Genomic DNA, 22,043 nt, shown 5'->3' on the forward strand with positions numbered 1-22,043 from the left:
TGCCCCTCGCGCGGCGCCTGGTACCTGAGGAAAACTCCATTCGTGTCTGCGGGACTCAGTGTCTAACGAGACGTTCGTGGCCCGTGGGCCGCACGGCAAGGGCCTCCTTCCCTTCCTCGCGGAGCTTCTCCACCTACAGAAGGGGCCAGCAGCCTCTGGCCCGGGCAGGTGAGGGTACGCTCTGCGCCCCCGTTTTCCTTCTCTTCTCCCGCCCGCCCCAAGCCCCAGGGTGTCCGCGGCCACCACCACCAGCGCTCAAGGGAGGCGGTGTCTGTGCGGGAAAGCCCCGGCGGGGCCCCGGAGCCGCCGGCTGTGCCTCAGCCGACCAGGGGCAGGTCGCAGACGGTGACGGCACAGCAGCCCGGCGGGCCTAGGGCGCCTGCGATGTCACACCCACCGGCCCTGCCCGGTCCCCAGCCTGTGCACCCGCATTACGAGAAGCAGCTCCTGGCGAGAGGATCTGAGAGTCCCCTCGGGGCTCACAGAGACGTGGTTTGATAGACCATTTCCTTTTGAAATTCTGCTTTCTGCACTCAAAGGAGAAACAGGGGTCACCTGCTGGGCTTCCCCTGGCCATCACCGACCGGTAGGGAGGAAGGTTGCCCAAGGGCCAGGAGGGCAGAGGACCTGACCTGCGGGTGGAGGAGACGCCCACGGAGTGGGCGGGCCGGGACCCCAGAACACACCAGGACCCCTGGGCTCAGCCAGGCTCGGCTGTCACCTGAATGGCCGAGGGGCTCCTGCCGTGTGCCTGGGACAGACCCTCAGCAGACCATCTGGGTGTTTCCAAAGCAGTCCGGGCCTCCCGAGAACACTTCCAGGGACCCTGGCCACCAGGGCACTAGTTTCGGGCGGTGGAGAGCAGAGGCAAACCGACGGGGTCGGGGAGCCGTACCCAGAGCGGACAGCTGCGCCGCCCAGAGTCTGGGGACGGCGCTTGGGGAGTCGGGGGTCTCCAGCTCAGCCTGAGAACCAGGCAGGAGCAGCACCAGAAACCGGACTTCCCTGCTCGGTTTCTCTATTTGTCTCTTGTAATTTATCTAGTGTTTCCCAAAAGGTCACTGGGTGGTGATTTCAATATTGTAAAATTTGTAGAGATGCTCTAAAAGAAATGTACAAATTTCACGGGTTTACACTGGCTTAAAGGTAATATATTTTATTAAAAGCATCTATTCTGAGTACACTTGGGGTAGGATTTGGTGACCGACTGGTTAGAGATCCAAAGGGCCTGTGCTATTAAAAGATCCCCTGTGTTTTGGGGGTGGCGAGAACAGGCGTCAAAGGCACTTGCAGGGTAGGATTTGTGGACGGAGGAGAAGGCAGAGAAGTGGTCTGGGGTTCACCCAATGCTATACAGCCCCCCTCCCTGGGGCAGGGACCTGGGTACGAGACCAAGGACCCCTTCTCACTTCCCCTCTTGGGCTCCATCTGCTAAATCCAACCTCCGTGGTTCAAAGGGAAAGGAATAAGGAATCGCCGGAAGGAGATAGACCCCGGGGCTGGCGGAAACCCCTTCTCCCTCAGCTCAGGCTGGGACCCCTGTGGGCTCTAGGGTCCCTCACTCCTCCGCCCAAGCCCCTCCCCCACTGCGTCCCCACGGACACCCCGCCCAGAGCCCCCGAGATCGGGCCACCACACCCAGGCCAGGCGCACTGTGGGCACCTTGGGCTTCTGCCTCCCGGTGACCTCGTGGGGTCTAGCGCTCCCGTCCCCGAAGCCACCAGGAGGAGACTCGAGTGACTCCAGGGTTAAGGAGGGACCTTTTGAGTAAAGATGGGCCAAGGAGAGCCATCGGGGTCAGGCCTCGGCAAGCCCTTCCTGTCCTGCCAGACCCCACGCTGAGCCGAGGGGGTGACCGGAAAACCCTCTACCTCCTCCGACCCCCAGGCCCGTGATGGCCGCTCCAGACTTTGCCCATTGTTAGTGTCCCCTGGGGAGTTTCCAAAGTCCCTGACGGACAAGTTGCCCTGGGCCGATCCACCTGGACGGCTGCAGCCGGACGTTGCACGTCAAGATCCACAGGCGACTCCAAATGGAGCCCGTTTGGCAACGGCCGAGGCGCGTGCTCTCACCCCCAATTCGTAAGGAAACCGACCCTCAGAGCCGCCGAGAACTCGCCGAAAGTCCCACAGGCTCCCACAGGCTCCCACGTCTGAGTCCAGCATGGGGCCCCCGACCGCCCAGCTCCCACAGGACATCTGCATGACCAGGCACGGCTCCGGCGCCCGGCACCCCTCCAAGCAGCCCCGGGGCCGGGACCCTGTGGGCAGCGCTGGGTCTGCCCCGCCCCTCCAAGAACCCCATTCCGGTTCTCTCTACAACACAGGCCGGAGAGGGCCCGAGAGCACGGTGAGGTGAGGGGGTCACACTCACAGGGCCCGTGTGTGAGTGAGTCCGCACGGCCGCCACTGTAGAGAAGACCGGGGACGAGCACAGGGGGGCCTGAGACCAGAAACCCACGGCTGGCCACTGGCTGGGGGCCTTGGGGCCAATCGCGTCCCCTCTCTGAACCTCAGAGCCCCCATTCTAGGCTCTGCGTGGGCCCAGGAACACCACCCCCCCCTGCAGGCAAACGGAGGCCACACGCGGGCGGGGGGGCACCCACAGACCCCCAGCCTCGGGGGGGCCTGGCCAGGCCGGGGAGGAGCCCAGAAGGGGGCAAGGAGACGAGCCCCTGGGATCAGCCCCGCCCTCCCCAACCCGACCTGCAGCCCTCACTGTCTTCTTCCAGGCACCACACGGCATCTGGGTCCCACAGGCGCCATTCAGGTCGCCCCATGAGCCTTCCTGGGCCTCCCAAAATTAACTCCCCGTGGGACTTTGCTCCTGGGCACACCTCCCTCCTCACACACATCCCACCGACGGCGCCCACCACCTGCTTTCACCGCGCGGCCCTAAGACCCACCGAGAGCCTCGGAGCCCCCCTGCCTGGAGAGAAGGGTCTGGGCTTGTGTCAGCTGAGGCCTCCAGGTCAGGAGGCCTGGCCACCAGCCGACAGGGGGCCCAAGCCCGTACTCATCGGTCTACACAGCGGGGCTACGCCAAGTGCCGTGAGCCAGAAATGAGCGGCTTGTGGGGGGTCGCGCAGCGCCTGCCACTGCGGGGGCTGGGGGGTCGGCAAATGACAGCAATGAGCTCCGTTTTGTCTCCGCGGTCCGCACACCAGTGTGAGCCCCGGCCCCCAGGGCGCGGCATCTGCTCCGTGAGGACCTGAGCTGGACACCAGCCCGTCCGCAGCCGGACAGGCCACTTGGCCTTCCCAGGAGCTGGACGCCCCCCTCTCCGGCTGGGCTCACCCCTGCAGCCTCCACGCAGACGCTGCCCTTGTCCCAAACAAGAAGCCGCCCCCCACCCCCGCCAGGCATCGGAACCCACGTGCCCCCCACCCCACCTCAGGTGGGCCAGGGCCCCGGGGCCGGGAGGGACACGCAGAAGGGGGGCTGCTTGGCCACAGAGGCTGAGACCCTGGGAGGCAACACGCAGAGGTGCCGGAGAACAGCCGGGAAGTCAGCGAGGGTCTCTCGCCCGCACTTGCCCCAGCGCCCGGGGAAGGCCCACACGGACACTGCGACGGGGATGCGGTGGCCTGGGGACTCCCAGGGCAGGTCGTCTGGGCAGAAACGGTGGCTGGGGGTCAGCAGGCCAGCGGGAGAGGGCGCAGTGCCTGGCCCAGAGAGAACGGGCGCCCCTCCCCATGCCCTAGGACGACATCACGAGTCCATCACAGCACTGTCCCCATGAAGCTCACACTGCCCCTCAGAATCCTTCTCAACACCGCCCTTCTGGCAGTTAGCCCTGTTGTTCAGTGGACGTGACCCTGGAGAAGCCCCGTCCAGGCACCCACATCCCGCCAACCCTGCCGTGGGCGCCTCCAGGAAGGACCTGAGCGCTCAGCGCCCAGAGCCACGGAGCCACCTGCCTGGGTCCACGTGGGCTCCGGATGGGACCGGATGCACCTGCCCTGGGGAGCGATCTGGAAGGCGCCTGCTTGCCCCCCGGCCCCAAGCACCCCCTTCTCCCCGCAGGGCCCATCCACACAGGTGCCCAGAGGCCGGTCCTGATGCGCGCATCTGCTTCAGGCGCCGTGGGGCCGGAGGTGTCTAGTCCAGAGCGGACCCGAACTCGTGGTGCACCGGAGCCCTCGAGCCTCCAGTGGGAAAGAGGCCAAGCTCACCGTCTGGGCCCCCGGACCTCAGCCAGTCCTGGGGCCACTGTCCCCCTCATCCGGGCTGCTGAGCCCTTCCAGTCTAGACAGAGATGTTCACAATCCTTCCACAACTCTGCCACGGGGCATCCCACAACCCCATTTAAATCACAGTGAAACCCTGGAAAAGCTCATTTTGATGCTCGTGGGCGTCCTTGTCATTCATGGGAGGAGGAGAACCGCGGGTCCAGCCCGTCTTCCGCATCTCTCCCCGCGGGGCAAGCGGCAGCCTGCCGTCCCCGGCCGGGGGCTTTCCTTCTCGACCCCCAAGGGCTGGTCCCTCAGGGCGGGGGCACACCCTCTCCCTGTCACCTCCAAAGGGCCTGGCAAGGCCTCTGCAGCCACGGCCGCATGCCTCCCACCTATCCTGCCCTGTTCCCTCTTCCCTGTGGGGGTCTCTAGGCCCCAGACCCCCGGCGCTGCCGTCCTGAAGGCTCCCTGGGAAGTCCCCCTCCCGACGTGGCGATGGGTCGGACCTCAGAGCTTCTGGGGACTGGGCGGCCGCAGGACCTCCGCACCACACGCCAAAGGTCATCACTGACCGGGCTCAGGACGGTGGCCGCGGCTCGAGCCAGAGGCGACTCACCTGTGCTCGTTCTCCTCAGTTGTACCTGCTTCTCCCCGCTCTGCGCAGACAACGTCCCTCACGCCTGCCCCCGCCGTGCCGGGCCCCTTGGCACCCCCGCCTCCCTGCGCGCCCCCCACCCCGGGGCCGCCCTCAGGGTGACTCTGCCCTGCTGCGTGCTGCCCTCACGGCGGACGGGGGCGTGTGAATGCGGAGTGTCCGTCCCTGGCGCCTGTGGCCATCTGGACCCGCCGCGGCACCGCGAGGGAAGCTCCACAGACCCAGTGCCGTCCTCACCCCTGCCCACGCACGTGGGGACACCGAGGCAGACCCCAAGGCCGAAGCCATCCTGGAAATGGCCGGTACAGCCCACCCTTGGCCCGGGGATCCCCTCCCACTCCCAGCCCAGCCGCCCTTCATTCCCGTGCGGACATTCACCCGGAGCCCCTCGCCCGGCCGTGGGGGGACCACAGCCCTCGCCTCACGGGACCTGCCTGCCAACGTGCCTGCTGCGTGGGAGATGCCGCCCTTCGGAGAACCCAGGCCTCTGCCCAGGTCATCGACCCCAAGCCCCCTCCTGACCATTTGTTGAGTGAAGGACAGCCCACCTGTGCCCTTACCTGAAGCGGTCACACAAGCTCCCTGTGCAGGCGCCTAACCCCAGGTCCCACACGCAGCTCTGGGGGCCGGACGCCAGGACGCCTCCCAGGCAGGAGAGGCCGCGCTCCACCTCCTGAGCGTCCGGCGGGGCCCCGGACCCAGGGCAGGCAGCTCGGGGAGGCGGGGGGCAGGCAGCTCGGGGCTCCAAGGGCCCAGGCTCTGAGCAGAGCAAAGCAGAGCCGGCCTCGACCCTCATACACAGCCTGGCTCCCCGGGGCGCGGAGATGTCAAGCCCCACACGTGAGCCGCCCACCCCTCACCTCCCCGCACTTCTGCGAACGGTGCCAGTCCCCGTCCAGCCAGACGCCCTGCTCCCCCGTCCCACGAGCCGCCCCTGCTGTGGTTTACCCACCGCCCTCCTCCAGCGCCTCCCGCCACGCTCTGTGCCCTCAGACCTGAGGCCGACTCCGGGCCCGTGACCGGCTTCCGGGCCCTTTTCCAGTCCCTGGCGCCCAGCACTTCCAGGAAAGCCTGTCTCCTCTGTCCCTCCCTGAGAACACCCGGCACTGTCCACACTGGGCCTCGGCCAGGCTGTCCCCGCGGCTTGGAACGCTCTCCGCCTTGGCCTCACACAGCCTCACCGTCCTTCACAGCCCAGCGCGCCCCGCGCCTCCTCTGAGAAGCTCCAGACACCGAGAGTCACAGGTGTGCCCTCAACACGCTACCGCGCCTGCCCCAGGAGGCCTCGCCCCGGGAGCCGACCACCCCCCAACCTCCGTGCCCCGCAGCAACTCTGAGGCTGGTGCCCAGCATAGAAGGGGCATCTGCAGAAGTCTGCCCAGGAGCGTGTCCTCGGGGCCTCGGTGCGTGGGTGGAGACCGTTCCCCACGGTGGGTCCCGTCTGTGCCGTCAGTGTGCAACACTGATTTCCTGCGGCAGCCCCTGGGGACGCCTGGCCCGCTCACCCAGAAGGACCCTGGCAGAGCCCAGGCTGGCGCACTCCGCTGTCTCTCCCCTGCCAGGAAAACCTCCCCCTCGCCCCGCTCTGTCGCCCACTCTCCTGGCGCAGGAACGGGGACCAGCTCCGCCGGTTCAAGGAAACCCCAAACACGGGGCCCGACGCAGCGGGTCTGGGAGGAGGCCGTGTGGCCTGGCAGGGGCGGAGTGGGTCCTGGGCTCCCCTCCCCAGCAGTCCCCTTAGGGCTGGGGTGACCATCCCCGTGCCCACCCACACCCACCCCCCCACCTCCTGCCCTGAGTGGCCCTGGAGACACCATGGTCTCGATGACAGACCACAGCCGACCTGCAGGGAGGCAGACGCAGACACTAGGAACAAGGAAACGCCCTGCAGCATCCAGCCTTGACCTGGGCCCCCGGTGCTGGCCCAGAGCCCATGGCCGCGAGGGCCGTCCGTGAGCAAGGCCGGGGGCACCGGGTCAGGGTGGCGGGTCAGAGAGCTGCGCTGCCCCCCATGAGACGTGAGCAGTTCTCGCTCACCCTGAGAACCTGTGAGCGTGTGTCGCCCAAAGCAGGGTCTCCCAACCTGGGCAACGTCTGGGGTGACTCTTGGCCGCACCCCCGGCCCCGCCCCACTAGCAACATCCTGGCCCACTCACGACAACCGGAGACGCTGGCTGACGGTGTCAAGCGCCCCCCGGGGAAGCAGAATTGCCCCAGTTGAGAAGCCTGATCTAGAGGCCCAGAGTCGGGTCCTGTGCGTCACGAGGGGAAGACGGGTCCCCCCGTTCTCTCTTCCCTGTCTTGTGCCAGAGCGGCCGGCCTCCTGCGCCCCACCCCCTCCCTTGGGGCAGTGCAGGCCTGGCCAGGGAAGGACGGGAACGCACAGGTGCCCAGAGCCAGCGCTCACCAAGCATCTAGTCCCTAGCGGTGACCCCGCATCAACGAGGCTTCACAGCGCTACAAGGCAGGCGCCAGCCGCCCCGCACCAGAGGGCAAACAGACGCAAACATCAAGCCGCCAGAGCCCCCCAGCCAGTGAGGCCCAGAGTCCAGGTCTGCCCCACAGAGCACCTGCGGCCGGTCTAGACCTCACCCTCCAGGCCCAGGGCCCAGCATCGGCGGGCGATGAAGAAGGCCTTCGGGTCACTCGTGGTCCCTTCCCGACCCCTCCCGGCAGTTGGAGGCCGGGTGGGACGGCTCCCCGCATGCCCCTGAGAGCCCTGGACACTGGGCTGGACGGCAGGCGAGCGTGGGGCAGGCCGACCCTGAGGAGCTGTCGCCGCCTCCCCTCACCCCTGCCCCAGGCCCACGGTGGAGGCGCAGGAAACTCAGACACGTGCACCCGTGGCTGTGCATCTTGTTTCCGTGACTGCGTGTGAGGTCAGGCCTCCCAGCGGAGCTCTCAGCCACGGAGGACCCTCCTGATGCGCCAGACGGCCCCGGGGTCAGCCGAGAGCAGGAAAGCACGACTTGACATGTGGCTCTGACCCAGAAAGACCCCTGCGGCCTCCGGGGCCTCCGAGGAGGGCGCGTGGTGGGACTGGAGGGAACGTAGGTGAATTTTTTTAAACACGGCCCGGGGTGCCACAGATGGGTTTCGGGAATGGGCAGGGAGCCAGCCGTCATGGCAGGGACCCAGACAGAGCCCCCGCCCCAGGCCCTGTCCTCTGACCTCCCACTGTCTCTGGGGCACGTGCTACCCACCGACACACCTCAACCTCAGTCCAAGCCCAGAATCTTCCAAATCCCATCTTCCCTCCAAAACCGCTTCTCCCCTGGCCTCCACGCGGTTCACGGAGACTCCATCCTTGCATTTGCTGGGTGACCTTCCGGCTCCCCTTTCTCCGCCCCCCTCCCAGCACCAGAGCAGCCCACAGCCGGCCGGGGATGACCCCCACCCCGGGACTACAAGGGTCCCGGCACACCTCACCGTCAGCCCGTGCCCGCCTGCCAGGCACCATGGCCCTCGCCGGCCGCTGGACTGGGGCTCCTTTTTCCCCCCCCTTGTCTGTTCCCACCTCGGCAGCCAGAGGGTTAAAATGTGAGTCAGACCTCGTGATGCTACTGAGAGGCCCTCCATGTGCCTCATCTCATGCCATGGAGCCTGTAGCGTCCCCGCCGCCATGCACCCCCCAGGCCCTCGTCCCTTGGGGAGTCGGCCCCGCAGACCCTCGCAGCCTTGAGACCTCACTGTCCAACACAGTGGACCTTGGCCATGTGACCACTGGGCCGTGCCACGCAGCTACTACAATAGGATTTAAAATATGTTTCATTTCTAGCACTGACATTTAAAAATCGATAGTTGGTGGGGCGCCTGGGGGGCTCAGTGGGTTGAGCCTTTGCCTTCGGCTCAGGTCGTGACCTCAGGGTCCTGGGATCGAGCCCCACATCGGGCTCCCTGCTCAGTGGGGAGTCTGCTTCTCTCTCTCCCTCTGCCTTTTGCCCTTGCTCGCGAGCTCTCTCTCAAATAAATAAATAAACTCTAAGAAAGTATTGATAGTAGGACCCACGGCGCCAGTCGGTTCAGTACCTGACTCTTGTTGTGGCTCAGGTCGCGACCTCGGGCTCTGTGCGGAGTCTGCTTGGGATTCTCTCTGTCCCTTCCCCACTCACGTTCCTTCTCTCTCTAAAATAAATCCTTTCTAAAAACAGGAAGCCCATTTTTTTATCGGGAAACGTTTAGACATACTTGCAACAGCTTGGGCGTGTGAGTCGCTTCTCTCACTGTCAGTTCTGAGCCCCATTACGGATCTGGGATTCCACGGTCGGTCAGGGTCCGACGGCAGGCGGCACTGCGAGGCACACGCTGGACTTCAAAGACTCCGACGACACACGGAGCGCGAAGCGTGCACAATCCCCTCCGCTGATGGCGCGCTGCAACGGTGGTCTCTCCACAACACTGGGTTCAGTACGAAACAGCGCGGACAGGAACCTCCCGTGTCTTCCATTCCACGTGAACAGGGCTCCTGGGCAGCGCCGGGCGCCGGGCATCCCGTCCGCAAGGGAGAAGCTGCGCCGGCTAGCGGGCAGCCAGCCCACCCAGCCTTCCCGGCCCTCCTTCCTCCTCCCTCACCTCCAGAAGACCCTTGCTCAGATGTCCCCTGGGGGAGGCCTTCCCCGGGCACTGGCTCAGAATCCCGACTCTCCCGTGCCTTCCCCTCCAGCTTTGCTTCCCTTGATTGCGTTCAACACCTCCCAGCAGGGCGCCTGTGTCAGAGTTCAGCATCCGTTTTAGCCACGACCCGGGTGCTCCCGGAGGCCATGGCTTCCGTTGGCTGTGGTTTTTTCCACCATCCCTGCAGGGGAACGGGCACACGCTAGACATTCGACAAACGGTAGCTGGAGGTTTCTCTGGGGAGCGCGGGCACACAGCGGGTGCAGGTAGGGCTGCTACCGGCCTCACTGGGGAAACAGAGGCAGCCGGTGCAGTCTCACCAGGGAAGGCAAGGTCCTTGCCTCAGACACGGCCCTGCCCCACACCCCCAGGAAAGCCGCCGTGGGCACCATAGGGGAAGGTACATTTCCTCTCCTTCCCATCGATTTTTATTCTCCCAGTGAGAAGACAAATCTGTTTCCCTTCCACCAAAAGGCCTCAAGCCATGGCTACGTACATTATAGTAATTAAATCCCTGCTGCTAGGAGAGCTCGGGAGGGAGCAGGCCTCAAGCCAAGGGAAGCAGGCAGTGGGGAGGGAGGGAGGCCAGAAGGGCCTGTCTCTCTCAGCTGTTTCCCGAGAGTGACAAAACCCACTTAGCCACAATGACCTGACAGGCTTTGCTCCCGGGACCGGGGGCTAAACCTCGCCCTGCCATCCCCCCCACTCATTTCCTGACCCCATCTGGCCTTCACCTCCCTCCTGGAGGAGCCGTTCCGTACACAACCTCACTTCTCCCATCTTCCAGACGACAAAACTGAGGCCAGAAGCCAGGCGTCCCAAACCCAGCCCAGGGCCTTCGTCGGCACCCGCTTCTCTGCTGGTGCTCAGCCTGGGCCGGCAACGAGGTCACGTGCTCTGCCCATGCTGCTGTCCCGTTGAACCCCCACATGCCCAAGACGTGGGGCTGCGGTTAACCCCCAAGGAGACAGAAGAGAAGCATGAAGGCCACTCGCCCCCCGCCACGCACGCGCAAGTGACAGACGCAGGTTCAAAGCCAGATCTGCTGTGCTCCCCCGAGGCCAGGCTCTCCCGGGGAGTGGGAGCCGCAGAGCCAGCTGGGAGACGGTCGCAGGTGGATGACAGACGAGGAGGGAGGTGGGGGCCACGGGGGACAGGCCACGTGGGAGACCGAGCCTCAGGCTGGGGGTCAGATCCAGGCCGCATGCACCTGCTTCTGTCCCTTAGAACACGGACACCCTCCCCAACCAGCCTGCGAGCCAGGCCTCAGCGAGTGTTGGACCCCAAAGCCAAGCAGGACACCTGGTACCTGTTAACCTCCCCCGTGGGGGACCTCAGCCCCGGAGCCCAGCCCGCGCTCCAACACCCCGGGGTTCCCGGAGCGTCAACAAACCCGTCAGCCGACGGCCCTCCCTCCCCTGAGCTCCGGTTGCCCACCGAGGCTCTCGGTGAGGCTGGTAGGGCCAGGAAGGGGACAGGGTAATAGGGTTGCTGTGGGCGGGGTGGACGCCTGGAGGAGAAAAATGGCTTTGGGGCTTGAAAGGACCGAGGCCAGGAAGCGGCCACACGGGGCACAGGCACCGAGGGCACTCCCGGGTCGGCTCCTTCTTGGCTGTGGCTCTGGGCAAGTTCCCTGACCTCAGCTGGGTTGCCTGTCAATCGGCGACCATTGTGGGGACCGAGGAGACCAGGCGTACGGAGGAGTCTCAGTGCGTCCCTCCCCTCCCCGCTCTGTCCTTGTTCTCCCTCTGGAATGGGACGCACGTGGAGCCGTTTTTAGGGTGAAGTCTTTCTATTCTATGAGAGCAACGTGTTCTCCCGAGCTGCTGAGGCCGGGGCATCAGACCCGACCCAGCCCACTCCACCCTGCGGCGGCTCCTGGCCCCACCCAAGCCCTCTCTCTCCGGGGGATCCTCCTCTCACCCTCCGACAGCGCGGCCCGGCCTGGTTTCCTGTGCCCAACACCGGCCGCCCAGACGGCACCACTAGACCCTCAACGGCAGGGGAGGCATCCGGGCAGCGCAGACACCCGGTCAAGCCCGGAGCGGGCAGGGAGGGGACCAGAGTCAGGGGACCAGCTGAAGGGTCCCCTGGAATCCCATGGCCAATGGGCTCTGGGAAGAAAAGCCGAGCCTTGGAGACCCGTGTGGGCCAAGGAGCCCCCAGGGCCAGGTCCATGCCATGCTGGGTCCCCCACTGCCCCCCTCGGCAGAAGGAATGATGATCCCACTTTTCAGACAAAGAGGCCACAGCCCAAGGGCACTCGGCTAAATCGTACACAGTCAGGGTCGGACCCCAGGCCTCTGTCGAGAGCCTGAGCTGTTTCAGGAAGAGGCGGCAGACAGCCGCCCACCTCAGTGACGAGACCTGACGCTGACCAAGTTCACAATGGCACAGACCTTTGCAGTTCTGGAACCATGAGCAGGGCCGGCCACCTGCAGGAGTTTGGCAGGACTACGGCTTAGACTCCCTGCACCCTTGTCCCTCGCGATGCTGAGTGGCCTTGGACAAGTCACCTCTCTGGGCTTGAGATCCTGTAAAGAGCACGGCCTGCCCTGCCTTCCTCACACCTGCCGCCCAGCTTAGAGGCTCATGCCACACCTGGCCAGGTACGCCCCCAGCTGCGCCTCAGGCCACAGCCCATCAGCCCTGAGCCTGACCCACAGTGACATGCTCAGCCCAGCCCTCATCCTGCGGGAAGGCAACTTCGCCGAAGTCAGCGGTTCCTGTCGCTCCCACACGCGCCCACGCACGGGACCCCCAGCCCAGCAAGCCAGCACCCAACCCCAGGGGAGCCAGAAGAGACAGGAAAGGGCTCTGTTAACATCGGGAAAGGAGAAAAGCTCTGCAAAATCCCCGTGCAGACGCCAGCAGGTGCCAAGTCTGGCAAAGGTGCTAGAAGGCCTCCGCTCGGCAGCAGCTGGGACGTGTGGCCACCGGAGCCACGAGCCCCCATCGTCCTCGCCGGGCTGCTGAAGGCCACTCCCTCCGCGCACAAGCCGGAAAGCGAGGCTTGGGGACCCGGCGTCACCGGCCTAAGGGCCCCCAGCGGTGAGGGGCTGGGTCAAACCAGACCCCCACTACCCAGGGGGCTCCTTCCCCTGCCCCTGGCAGGCCCCCACTTCCGCGGGTTTCCCCGTCGGTAAGTGCCCAACGGCAAACCACGGCTCCCGGAGACGCAGCTGGCAGGCCGGGCCGCGCGCTCCTGGGGGTGCGCGGCGGGGGTTCAGCCGTCGGGAGGGGCCTTGAGCACAGCTCTGCTGCCCGTCGGACACTGACGCCACGCCTGTCCCTCGGAAAACGCCCGCCGAGCTGACTCAAACGTAGCAGATGCCAATCTGCGGATCATCTCACACGCCGTCCGCGTGGCGCGCATCCAGGGCCCCCACGGCTCGGCTCCGAGTCCAACTCCCATTACCTCGCGGCCAGGCGGCCCTCGTGGAAGGGAAGAAAAACCAAAAACTGTCCCCCGCACAGGGCAGGCCCTGACCCCCGGCGTGTCCCCCCCACCGGGCGGCTCTTGGCGCCCTCGCATGCCCGGCGTGGGGAGCCAGCAGCGGCCCGCAGCCGGGAGCCGGAAAAGAAGCCTCTCGCCCCGCAGCCCCGCGCTCCCTGTCCCGAGTCCCCCGAAAGCCTGTGGTCTTGAGCCCCACGAGGAAGCCCCACGTCTCCTCGGCCCCGCTGCTGTGCCAGGACGACTTCCTGGTGCCCCCCCGCCCTCCCCACGGCCGTCCACGCACACCGCCTCGTTCTGCTCGGTCATCGTGCGTCCCCCTGACCTTCCTCCCAGACTCTGAGGCTCTGGCCTGACTCCATGGCCTTATTTTTGTTCTCTCCACCTGTCCCGTTTGCGCGGACACACCCAATTAGCTGTGCCCGGGCCACGGATTGCTGCCTGTGGCTTAGGACAACTGGGTCCCCTGAGGCAGGAAGGCTCCAGAAGCCCAGGCCAGGCCACCACGGCAGCCCCGCCCTCCGGGGAACATCCTGCCTCCCCTCGCTTGTGCAGATGCACCCCGGGGACCCATCCAGAAACGCGACGGGTGGCCTGTCACCCAAGGACGAGAAGGGGGCACAGGCCGCACCTGCTCGCCTCCTCCAGAGCCCTCGTCTGCGGCTAATGGTGCGGAGGGTGATGGGTGCCCTGCCCACTCTCGTGCCCTCCAGGAGCCTGCGGGTTCACAGGAGCAGCTTCTAGGCACCAGGCTCGTCAATGCAGCAGTCGCAAGGGTCAGGGCTCAAGGTGTGCCTGATTCCGTGCCAGGCACGACCGACAAGCAGGGGCTGGGAGTCCCTCCAGACACGGGAGAGATGGGCTTCAAATTCAGGAAACTCCCTGGAGACCCATCAGAGGCCGCCGAGTCCGAACTCCAACCCAGAGCCCAAGCCCTTGACCGCCACGCTAGCAGGGCTCTGCTGGTGCCGTCAGCTGGGAGGAAAGAGCCTCAGGTCGTCAGTGCGGACGCTGAGCTCCCGCAAACTGCAGGTGTCCGGGACGTGCTAAGTCGCCCGGTGCCCTGGCCCCAGGAAATCCCCGTGCGTCCCTGTCCTCCATCCCCGCCCTGTGCCCTGCCCCCAGAACGGATGGCTCCAGCCCCCTTCCCTCCACTCTGTCCAGTTAATCCGAGGGGACCACCCGCAGTCCACAGGGAGCCTCTCCAGGGCCCCGAAGTGCTGCCTTGTTCCTCAGCACGCCCAACGCCACCAGCAGACGCTGAGGTCAGCCTGGAGGGGTGCACCGGGGAGCAAACCCGGCCCCCGACGACAGAAGTTGAGGACCGTGGGCTGTGGTCTTTGCAGCAGAGCAAACGCACGTGTCATGAGACCAGAAAGTGCTGGAATGGGGGGGGGAGAACCCTGCCCTCATTCTCGAGTCCAAGAAACAGAGGCCCAGAGAGGCCAAGGGTCCTGACAACGGCCGCATAGCGAGTCGGAAGCAAGAGGGGAAGCAGACAGGCCTTTCTTGAGCACTGACTGTCGCTAACAGAGCCAAACACAGCCTCGTGCCAGGGAAGGAGGAAACTGGGCCTTGAGGATGAAGAGGTAAACTCCAGCCGCGGGGACAAGAAGCCTGTGGCAGTCCCTCACTCGAATCCCCCACCGAGATCCATGGCAGGGCTGGGGACAGGGAGACAAGCAGGCGCTGGAAACCTGGGCTCTCCGGGGCCCCGAAGTACTGCCTCGTTCCTCCGCCCAACGCTCTGGCTCTAGAACCATCCCCCACCCAGGGGCCCCTGGCGCAGACCACACCCCACTCTGCAGCCCTGCTTTCTGCCTGCCGCTGTCCGTAGTGACCCCAGGGCCGCCGGGGACATGAGGCACGGCTTGCCGCGCACAGGACCTGTGGAGCCCGGACGGCTCCAGACGGCACCACGATGCGCCGCGGACAGGCGCGCGCTGCTGTGGTCCCCGCTGGGGTCACAGACGTTTGACTCATTAGTGGGACTGCCACAACGGCTGTAAACAGTCGCCACCACCCTGGGCGGGGGCAGAACCTCGTTTCCATATTCTCAGAGCTGTGACGGCCCTCCCCGGGCAGACACAGTCAGCGTGACCTCAGAGGAAAACCTGTGCCGGGGCTCAGACCCTCCCACCTCCCGCAGCCCTGTCCTGCAGGCCGCCACTCGGGGTGGGGATCGGGTCTGGGATCCCCTTCAGATGCCGACGCTCCTGAGACCACAGAGGCGTCTCCTCCCAAACGCCAGGGTGCCCTGACAGCCACCCGCCTATCCCAAGGGGGCTCCTGGGTCTGGCAGGTGTAGGCCGTCCTCCCAGCCAAGCCGGCCTGCTGCTCTGCCCCTCGGCACACAAGGTCTTTGGGGAGCCGAACACGTGGCCGGGGAAGGCGGGGGCTCAGAGACTGGGACCTGCAAACCTACTCAGTCATCCTGGCTAGAGACTGAGTGTGGACTCCCTGACCTCTGCGAGGTCAGCAAAGACACACAACCTGTTGGCCCTAAGGCACCCCACTTTCCTTGAGCAGTAAATGGCCAGGAGACCTAGTTCCCCTGGGCATGCAGAGGGACTTGCCCTTTCCCGGGGGCCGGGGGGCCCAAGGTGTTGTGCGGAAGGACAGGGAGCCAGGCATGGGGGCTGAGGGACAGGGCAGCCTGGGGAGCACGGTCCCACTGCCCCACCCCCACCCACGGCCCGGGCAAGCCCAGCAGCTGGACCAGGCAGAGGACCGCTCGGCCCAGGAGGTGAGACCCAGTTGGATGGCGAGCCCGGGGGTGGTTGGGGGTTGGACAGGAACAGGGGACACGGCAAGCTGCCTCGCTGTACCAGCATTTCCTGGCCTCCCCTGAGGTGGCCGCACAGCCTGAGCCCAGACGTCCCTGAGAACCAGGCCCCCCGGGACTTGCCAGCTGGACAGAGGCACAGGCGAGCCACGGCGAGGTGGCAGGCTGGGGCAGGGGGTCCACAGCCCGGGGAGGAGAGGGCCCGGCTCTCCCTCCAACTAGCGGACAGACACAGCAGGCAGTTCGAGGCCTCCTGCCGGCTTGGGAAGGTCACAGGACGCCAAGCAGGACTCCCCGAAGACGCGGTGCCTGAATTCCGACTGGCACAGACGCACCAGAGCCCACATCACTCAGAGTTCCTGGCAGGATCTCTGGGCCTGGCCCGCGCCCCGCCGTCAGCTGGGGCTTGCGAGAAGGGAACTGAGGACAGTTCGCCTCCTCGCATGGGGCCCCCCTCCCCACGAACTCGGAACAAACTCAGGGCAGGCCCTGCTCCTTCTCAAGGGGCAGATTCCTCCCGGCAGCCGACATGGGCCGGAGACGCAGCCCCGAGGAAGGAAACAGAGAGCCCCGGCAAGCAGCAGCTCCCACGCAGGCCAGCGGCCTCCCATCGCTCGGTGAAGACGCGTGTCCCTCTCCCGAGGGCCTCTGAGTGGGACGCGCCACCCTCGGTGTGACGGCCACACTGGTCGGGAAAGCCCACAGATGCCCAGAGCTCTCCGGCTCGAGACACAGCGGCCCAGCCCAGCCCTGGGGCCGCCAGACAGCCGCGAGGCCTCTGTCCTGACCCGAGCCCTGGGGCCACGTGGCGCGTGTGCCAGGCCGGGGAGGCAGGGGACAGACGCACTGTCCCCACAACAGAGCCATGATTAGAGCCATTTGCAGGCAGAAGACCTCGCCCCTTCTCACACCTTCTCCCTGACAGGACACAACTTCTCACGCCATGGCCAAGGGTGAGCTCCCAGCCTGTGGAGACCGAGCTCTGCAGCCAGAGCTGGGCCAAAAGACTCTCCCCTCGTCGCCACTATTAATAACACTGACAACAGGCCCGTGTGGGAGCCGTCCCCGCTGACAGCTGGGGAGACGGGCTCGCAGAAGTTACCCTGTGGCTCGTCCAAGATCCCAGCTCTGGGAGCAGCAGGCTGGGACCCAGACATCACCCGGGCTCTTTACAAAGACCCTGTTGGTGACTGGGAGCGCCGAGGGTCACCGCCGCCGTACGCGTCCGGGGTCCGTGCGGCCTGACCCGCGGGGCACCCGGAAAACGCGTGTCCCAGACTGACTCGGTGCACAGAGGGGCAGATGGGAAGTCTGGGGAGCAAGGCAGTAGGTTCCCATGAGCGCTGCTGCTCACAACCCGCACTGTCTCAGGGCACACAGCTGGGGCGAACAGTCCCAGCCCCGCACGCGGCCGCGAGGGTCAGCAGATCAGAACCGGGAGAGGCCCAGCCCCGAGGGCCTGCCTCCCCCTTCCTTCGCACCAGAGTCTGGTTTCCCCGGCTCTGGGTAAGGCCCTTCCCCCGAGTACTCGCTCAGGGAGGCGCCCGCTCCAGACCCGCCCCTGCCGGCAGCAAACCCCCCATGGCATGAAGACTGACGTACCCCACACCGAAAGCCGTTCCCTTAAAAGCTCTGAGCACACGGGGGTGGCTGGGAGGCTGGTCTCGCCCCTTGCCCTCACCCCCTTGCCCTCGGGCCTTCGTCAGTGGCCCTTGGGGAGGGCTCCTGGCCCCATGGGGAGCTGGGGGTAGGCAGGGCTGTGCCGAGGACGGTGCCCCTCCCCGCCCCCTCCCAAGCACCTGCCGGAGAGGCCGCCCCGAGAGAGAGCAGCAGGCTCAGAGGCTCGCCCCGGGATGACTAAGTGAGCTGCTATTCCCGGGGAAGCCCCACTCACTCCTGCTCTCCGAGGGGCTCCGAGCCGTGCACTATTCGGATGCAGGCAGCTTCCAGGGCCGCCCTCCACTGGGGCAGCCCCCTCCCCAGCAGCGCATCCCTGGGGGACCCTCCGCGTGCGAGGATGCCTTGGTGCTGGCTACTCAGGTGGCCTGACGGGTCTGCCCGTGCCTGCGGGAGAGAGAGGCCGGGAAGGAGGGAAATCGGATCGGCGCCTCCCAGGTTCTGCGGCTTCAGCAAGGAATGTGGCAATCCCGCAGCAGCTGCGCCCGAAACGAGCTGTTTGAAACCTCCGACAGCTGAACCCTCCCAGCCTCCCCCTGCCCAAATGACCAATAAGAGAAATCCAAGGGACAAGCAAGCACGCACACACGCCCTCCCCCACAACAGACCCGGGGTGAGGGGAGAGCGGGAAGAGATCCGCTTGCCCGCTGAGTGCCCGGCGCCCCAGCCCTCTGGCCTGCCGGCACACCAGGGCCCCCACCAGGCAGAGCCCTGGCGGAAACCCACCTGCCTCCATCCCCCACGCCCCTGGAGGCCGTGGTTCCTGAGCCGCCTGCCTCGGCCGGGTGTGCACACACTCCGCCTTACTGATCCCGGGGTGTGGGGAAGACCCATCAGTCCATAGGAAGGAGAGGCGCTCCCCCGGGCCAAGGCCAAGGCGGCGCCCACCTGCTCTGCTGGGGACACCTGTAGCCGGTCTGCCGGCTGTTTACAGGCAACGGCCTCTGCTGAGGGCTCTTTCCTGAGGGAAAAGACTGTGGGGGTCCTTCTGCCCGTTTTCACCCCAGCCCCCAAGGGACCTGGGTCACCGGGGCTCTGCCATCTAGCCCGAAGTCTGTCAGGGACAAGGGGGAAAACAGAAACTTGGGAAGAGAGGGAGAAGCCAGAGCGAGAAGGGAGAGGATCGAGTCCCCACCCCCCACCCAGACATCTATTTCTCTTCTATCCTCAGGAAAATGGAGTGGAGCAGGGCGGGGAGCAGAGGAGGGAAGTCGCAGGAACTGGCAGGCACATCAAGGCAGAGGGTAATTAATTGGTGCGTTAAGCCGCTGGGCTCCGCTCTGGTACGCGTGAACCGGGAGGAAAGCGACGTCTCAGAAGGGAATCTTTCCTCCTCCCTAACACAGCCTGCAACACACAGTGTACGGGGTGCCCCCCCAAGAAAGCGAGGAATGAATTCTCCCGGGATCCAGAGGGAAAGCCATGGGAAGTTCGAGTGTTCCATGTAATTGAGCAAACGCCTCTCCCACCACCGCCTCTCCCCTCCATCAATCTCGCTCTCTCTCCTCTCTCTGTTGCTACCTACATATCCCTTTTGTTCAAGGTATAAAGAGAAATCGCAGCCCCTACCTTTGAGTACAAACCCCAAGAGAGCTCGGTCTCTATCACCATAACAACAATTCCAAACATCCCAAAAATCAGAGCATAGTCACTGAGCCGCTTCCTCTTTTCAAACAGGGCCCTCCTGTGTCCCAGCTTATAGCCAATGTTCTGGGTTTTCCGCTTGTTGGCTTTGGGGAAGGTGGCGCTGCTGGGGGTGGTGCCGGCGTGCTGGTGGTTGTGGGTGGCGTTGGGCTGGTGGAGCAGGGTCTGGTGGGCATGGTTGTCCTCCCGGGAGGAGATGATGATCTCGGGGGGGTTGCTGGGGCTGAAAAGCTGGAGGGGCTGGCCTTCGGGCTCGGCCTCGATGAGGTTCCTCCGGGAGGCGCTGAGCCGGCTGAGGGGCTTCATGACCCCACCACTGTACTTGCAGGAGCTCATGGCGATCTCCGTGAAGGGGTTGCTGTCCCGCCGGTGCACCAGGGGGCTGGCCTGCCGGTGCCGGCCGCCTCCAGCAGGCCCACTTGTGGCTGTGGAGCTTGGAGAGTGGCCAAGCAAGTGGTCATTGAGATTGAGCTGGCTGCCCTGCCTGGAGGAAGGGTGGAGGACGGCGGTGGAGTTGGCCGAAGGGGGGCCCCTGAGCGTCGTGGGAGAGGAGTGCAGCAGGCCGGGCTGGACGGGCTGGCTCTGGAGTTGGGCGAGCAGAGACAAGGGATGTGTTGGTGGCGGCGGCGGCTGCTGGAGCTGAGCGGGCTGAGGCGGCGCCAGGGGTCCGGGGGGCGGCTGGGGGGCTGCTGCCGGCTGCGGCGGCTGCTGCTCGTCCCCGGACGATGGACAGGGACACTTGGGGTCTTCATCCAGGTCCCCCACCCCCGAGTCATGGAAGTGCCCAGAAGTGTCCATCTCGGGGCCGGGCTGGATTCCCTGCAGCACAAGCCCCCACCCCAAAGCCACCCTCGCTCCGAAGACGGCCTCAGAGAAAGCCGGGCACCCAAGCCCCCGTCTTCTTTCCTTGGCTTCGGTCCTCTGGGGCGGCCTGGGGTCCAGACGCCGCCACTCAAGGATGCATTGCACGGGGCAGGAGGGGCCTGGAGCGGGAAGCAGCGGAGAAGGAACTCCGGCTCCGGAGGTGGCCCTCGGGGAGCGCGCAGGGCCAGCTCAGCCTCACTCCTCGCGGGCTCAACAGCTTTGCTCCCCTCCTGCGGCCGGCGGGGCTCGGAAGCCAAGCCCACTTCGTGGCCGCGGCGCTCATTGGCTCGGCCCGCGCCCCCCCCGCCCGCCTCCTGGCTCCGCCCCCGCGCGGGCCCCTCCCCGGAGGCGGGGCCTGCCGCCCGCTGCCCCCTCCCCGGGCCGCGCAGCGAGGGCTGGGAGCTGTAGTTTCCGCCGCCGCCCCCGCCCCGGGCCGGCCCTTCTTCCTGCGACAGGTGCGGCCAGAGCCCGCGGGCCGCGGCGACAGGGACGTGCGCGCCCGCGGGGCGCTGGGAGGCGGCGCGGGGCCTCGCGACGGGGGGAGCGGCGCGCCCTGAGCGGGGGCGGCCGGCGGGAAGGCGCGCGGCGGGCGCGGCAGGTGGACCCGAGCGCCCGGGGCTGGGCCTCGCGCTCCCAGCGCGCACCCGGGGCGCAGACGCGCCGAGCGGCTACTCCGGGGTCGGCGTCCCGGCCGCAGGGGCGGGCGCTCGGCTTCGGGACGCCGCAGTGAGCGCGCAGGGCGCCCCTTGGTCGCTCCCGGCCGTCGCGTCCGCCCCGCGCGAGTGATGTCATCCTCCTTCCACGCGCGCGAGCCGAAGGGAGAGTCACGCGAGCACGGAGGGGTCGCCTGGCAGCCGTGCCCCGCGGGGAACGGGCGGTGCTGGGCTTCGGCCCCGGCGGGCGCGCCGCTCCCGTCCCTCTCCCAGGCCCCCCCGCCGCGACGCGCGCTCCGGGAGCGGCCCCGGCGATGGCGATGCTGCGGGAGCACCGAGCCGGCCGAGCGCGAAGAACCGGCCTCGCGAAGCAGGCCCGGCGGAGGGGCCGGCGCCTGGGGCCTGGGGTCAGCAGAGGGTCAGGCCCGAAGTTCCCCCACCTGCCCGCCGCGGGGCTCTGAGAGTCAGAGCTGGGGACAGCGGCCGGCTTCCCGGGCTCGGGGCCATCACCGAGAATTTATTGAGCGCCCGCTGTGTGCAAAGGGAGTTCCGAAGACATGGGACCAGGTGAACAACTCATTTCCACTTCGAACCGCCGCAGACTCAGGGATCAGCCCGGAAGGGGTCATTACGGGATTCCCCAGGCACACCTGGGGTTTTAGGAGGGGGAATGACTCTGTCCGGCGGCTTCCCTGCCTGGGAAGGGGGAAGAGTCGGAGAGTGGCCCGCGCACACAGAGGCGCACATGTCCGTAGGTATACTCGCCTTGACCCACGAGCCCCTGTACACGCACCCGCACACACACACGCACAGCGGGTCGCTAGAACCGCTCCCTGGAACAGCGAGCAGCAAGTGGGCGGAGCTCCCACAAATGGGCCCAGAGAACCCCATCATGCGGGGCTCACTTCTCCAGGCCCCTAGTGGCCCCGATGACTAGGAACTAAATATTACTTGTACTCTAAGTCACAGCCCCAGAAGCCTGAATAGTCACAATCACACACAATGACCCTCATTGCTGTTATCATTGCCAGCGAGATGCCCCCCCCCCCCCCCCCCCGCGCGCACCCCTACTGCCCCTCCAGTCATCAAGCCAGGGTCAGAGGCAAGTTTGCCGCCTACCCTGTCTTCCCCGCGGTGCAGGCCCTCCAGAGCCCACCCGCCCTCCAGAATGCCCTGCCCCCCCTCCCCTCCCCCCACGCCCAAACAGTTCAGTTCAAGGCTCCAAATCACACACTTAGGCTTAATGATTTCCTAATAAATTACCATTACTATGTTGTTAGTAACAGAACATGCTGTTAGTATTGGTTCTCAGTCCCAGATACAGCATCTGGGCTGTGAAAAAAATCAATTTTCAGAGACAGACTCCAGGTCTGGGCACTTCTGAGCCCACTCCACCCCGTGACCTGCCTCCTGCCTCAGCTGACCTTTCTGGGCCAGCCTCCTGCCTCTGGCTCTACAGGATGTGCCTCTTGGATCCAAACAGGGACTGTGAGAGTGTGTCCTGCTGTCACGGGGTGGGGGAC

General features: G+C 66.0%; 1 protein-coding gene across 2 annotated transcripts in view; it reads right to left on the reverse strand.

Moving 5' to 3' along the window:
- Window positions 1-20,054, reverse strand: part of KCNN3 (potassium calcium-activated channel subfamily N member 3) — a 124,359-nt gene extending 104,305 nt beyond the window's left edge. For both annotated transcript variants that reach the window (XR_006815485.1, XM_045982229.1), the window contains exon 1: window positions 18,929-20,054. Coding sequence is in view for 1 of the 2 variants with exons in the window: in XM_045982229.1 (XP_045838185.1) it covers window positions 18,929-19,801 (873 nt within the window). In the remaining variant the exon portion in view is untranslated. The remainder of the gene's footprint in view (window positions 1-18,928) is intronic.
- Window positions 20,055-22,043: the final 1,989 nt, after the last annotated feature.

The sequence above is a fragment of the Meles meles genome, chromosome 17, assembly GCF_922984935.1.
Source record: "Meles meles chromosome 17, mMelMel3.1 paternal haplotype, whole genome shotgun sequence".
NCBI classification, from domain to species: Eukaryota; Metazoa; Chordata; class Mammalia; order Carnivora; family Mustelidae; genus Meles; species Meles meles.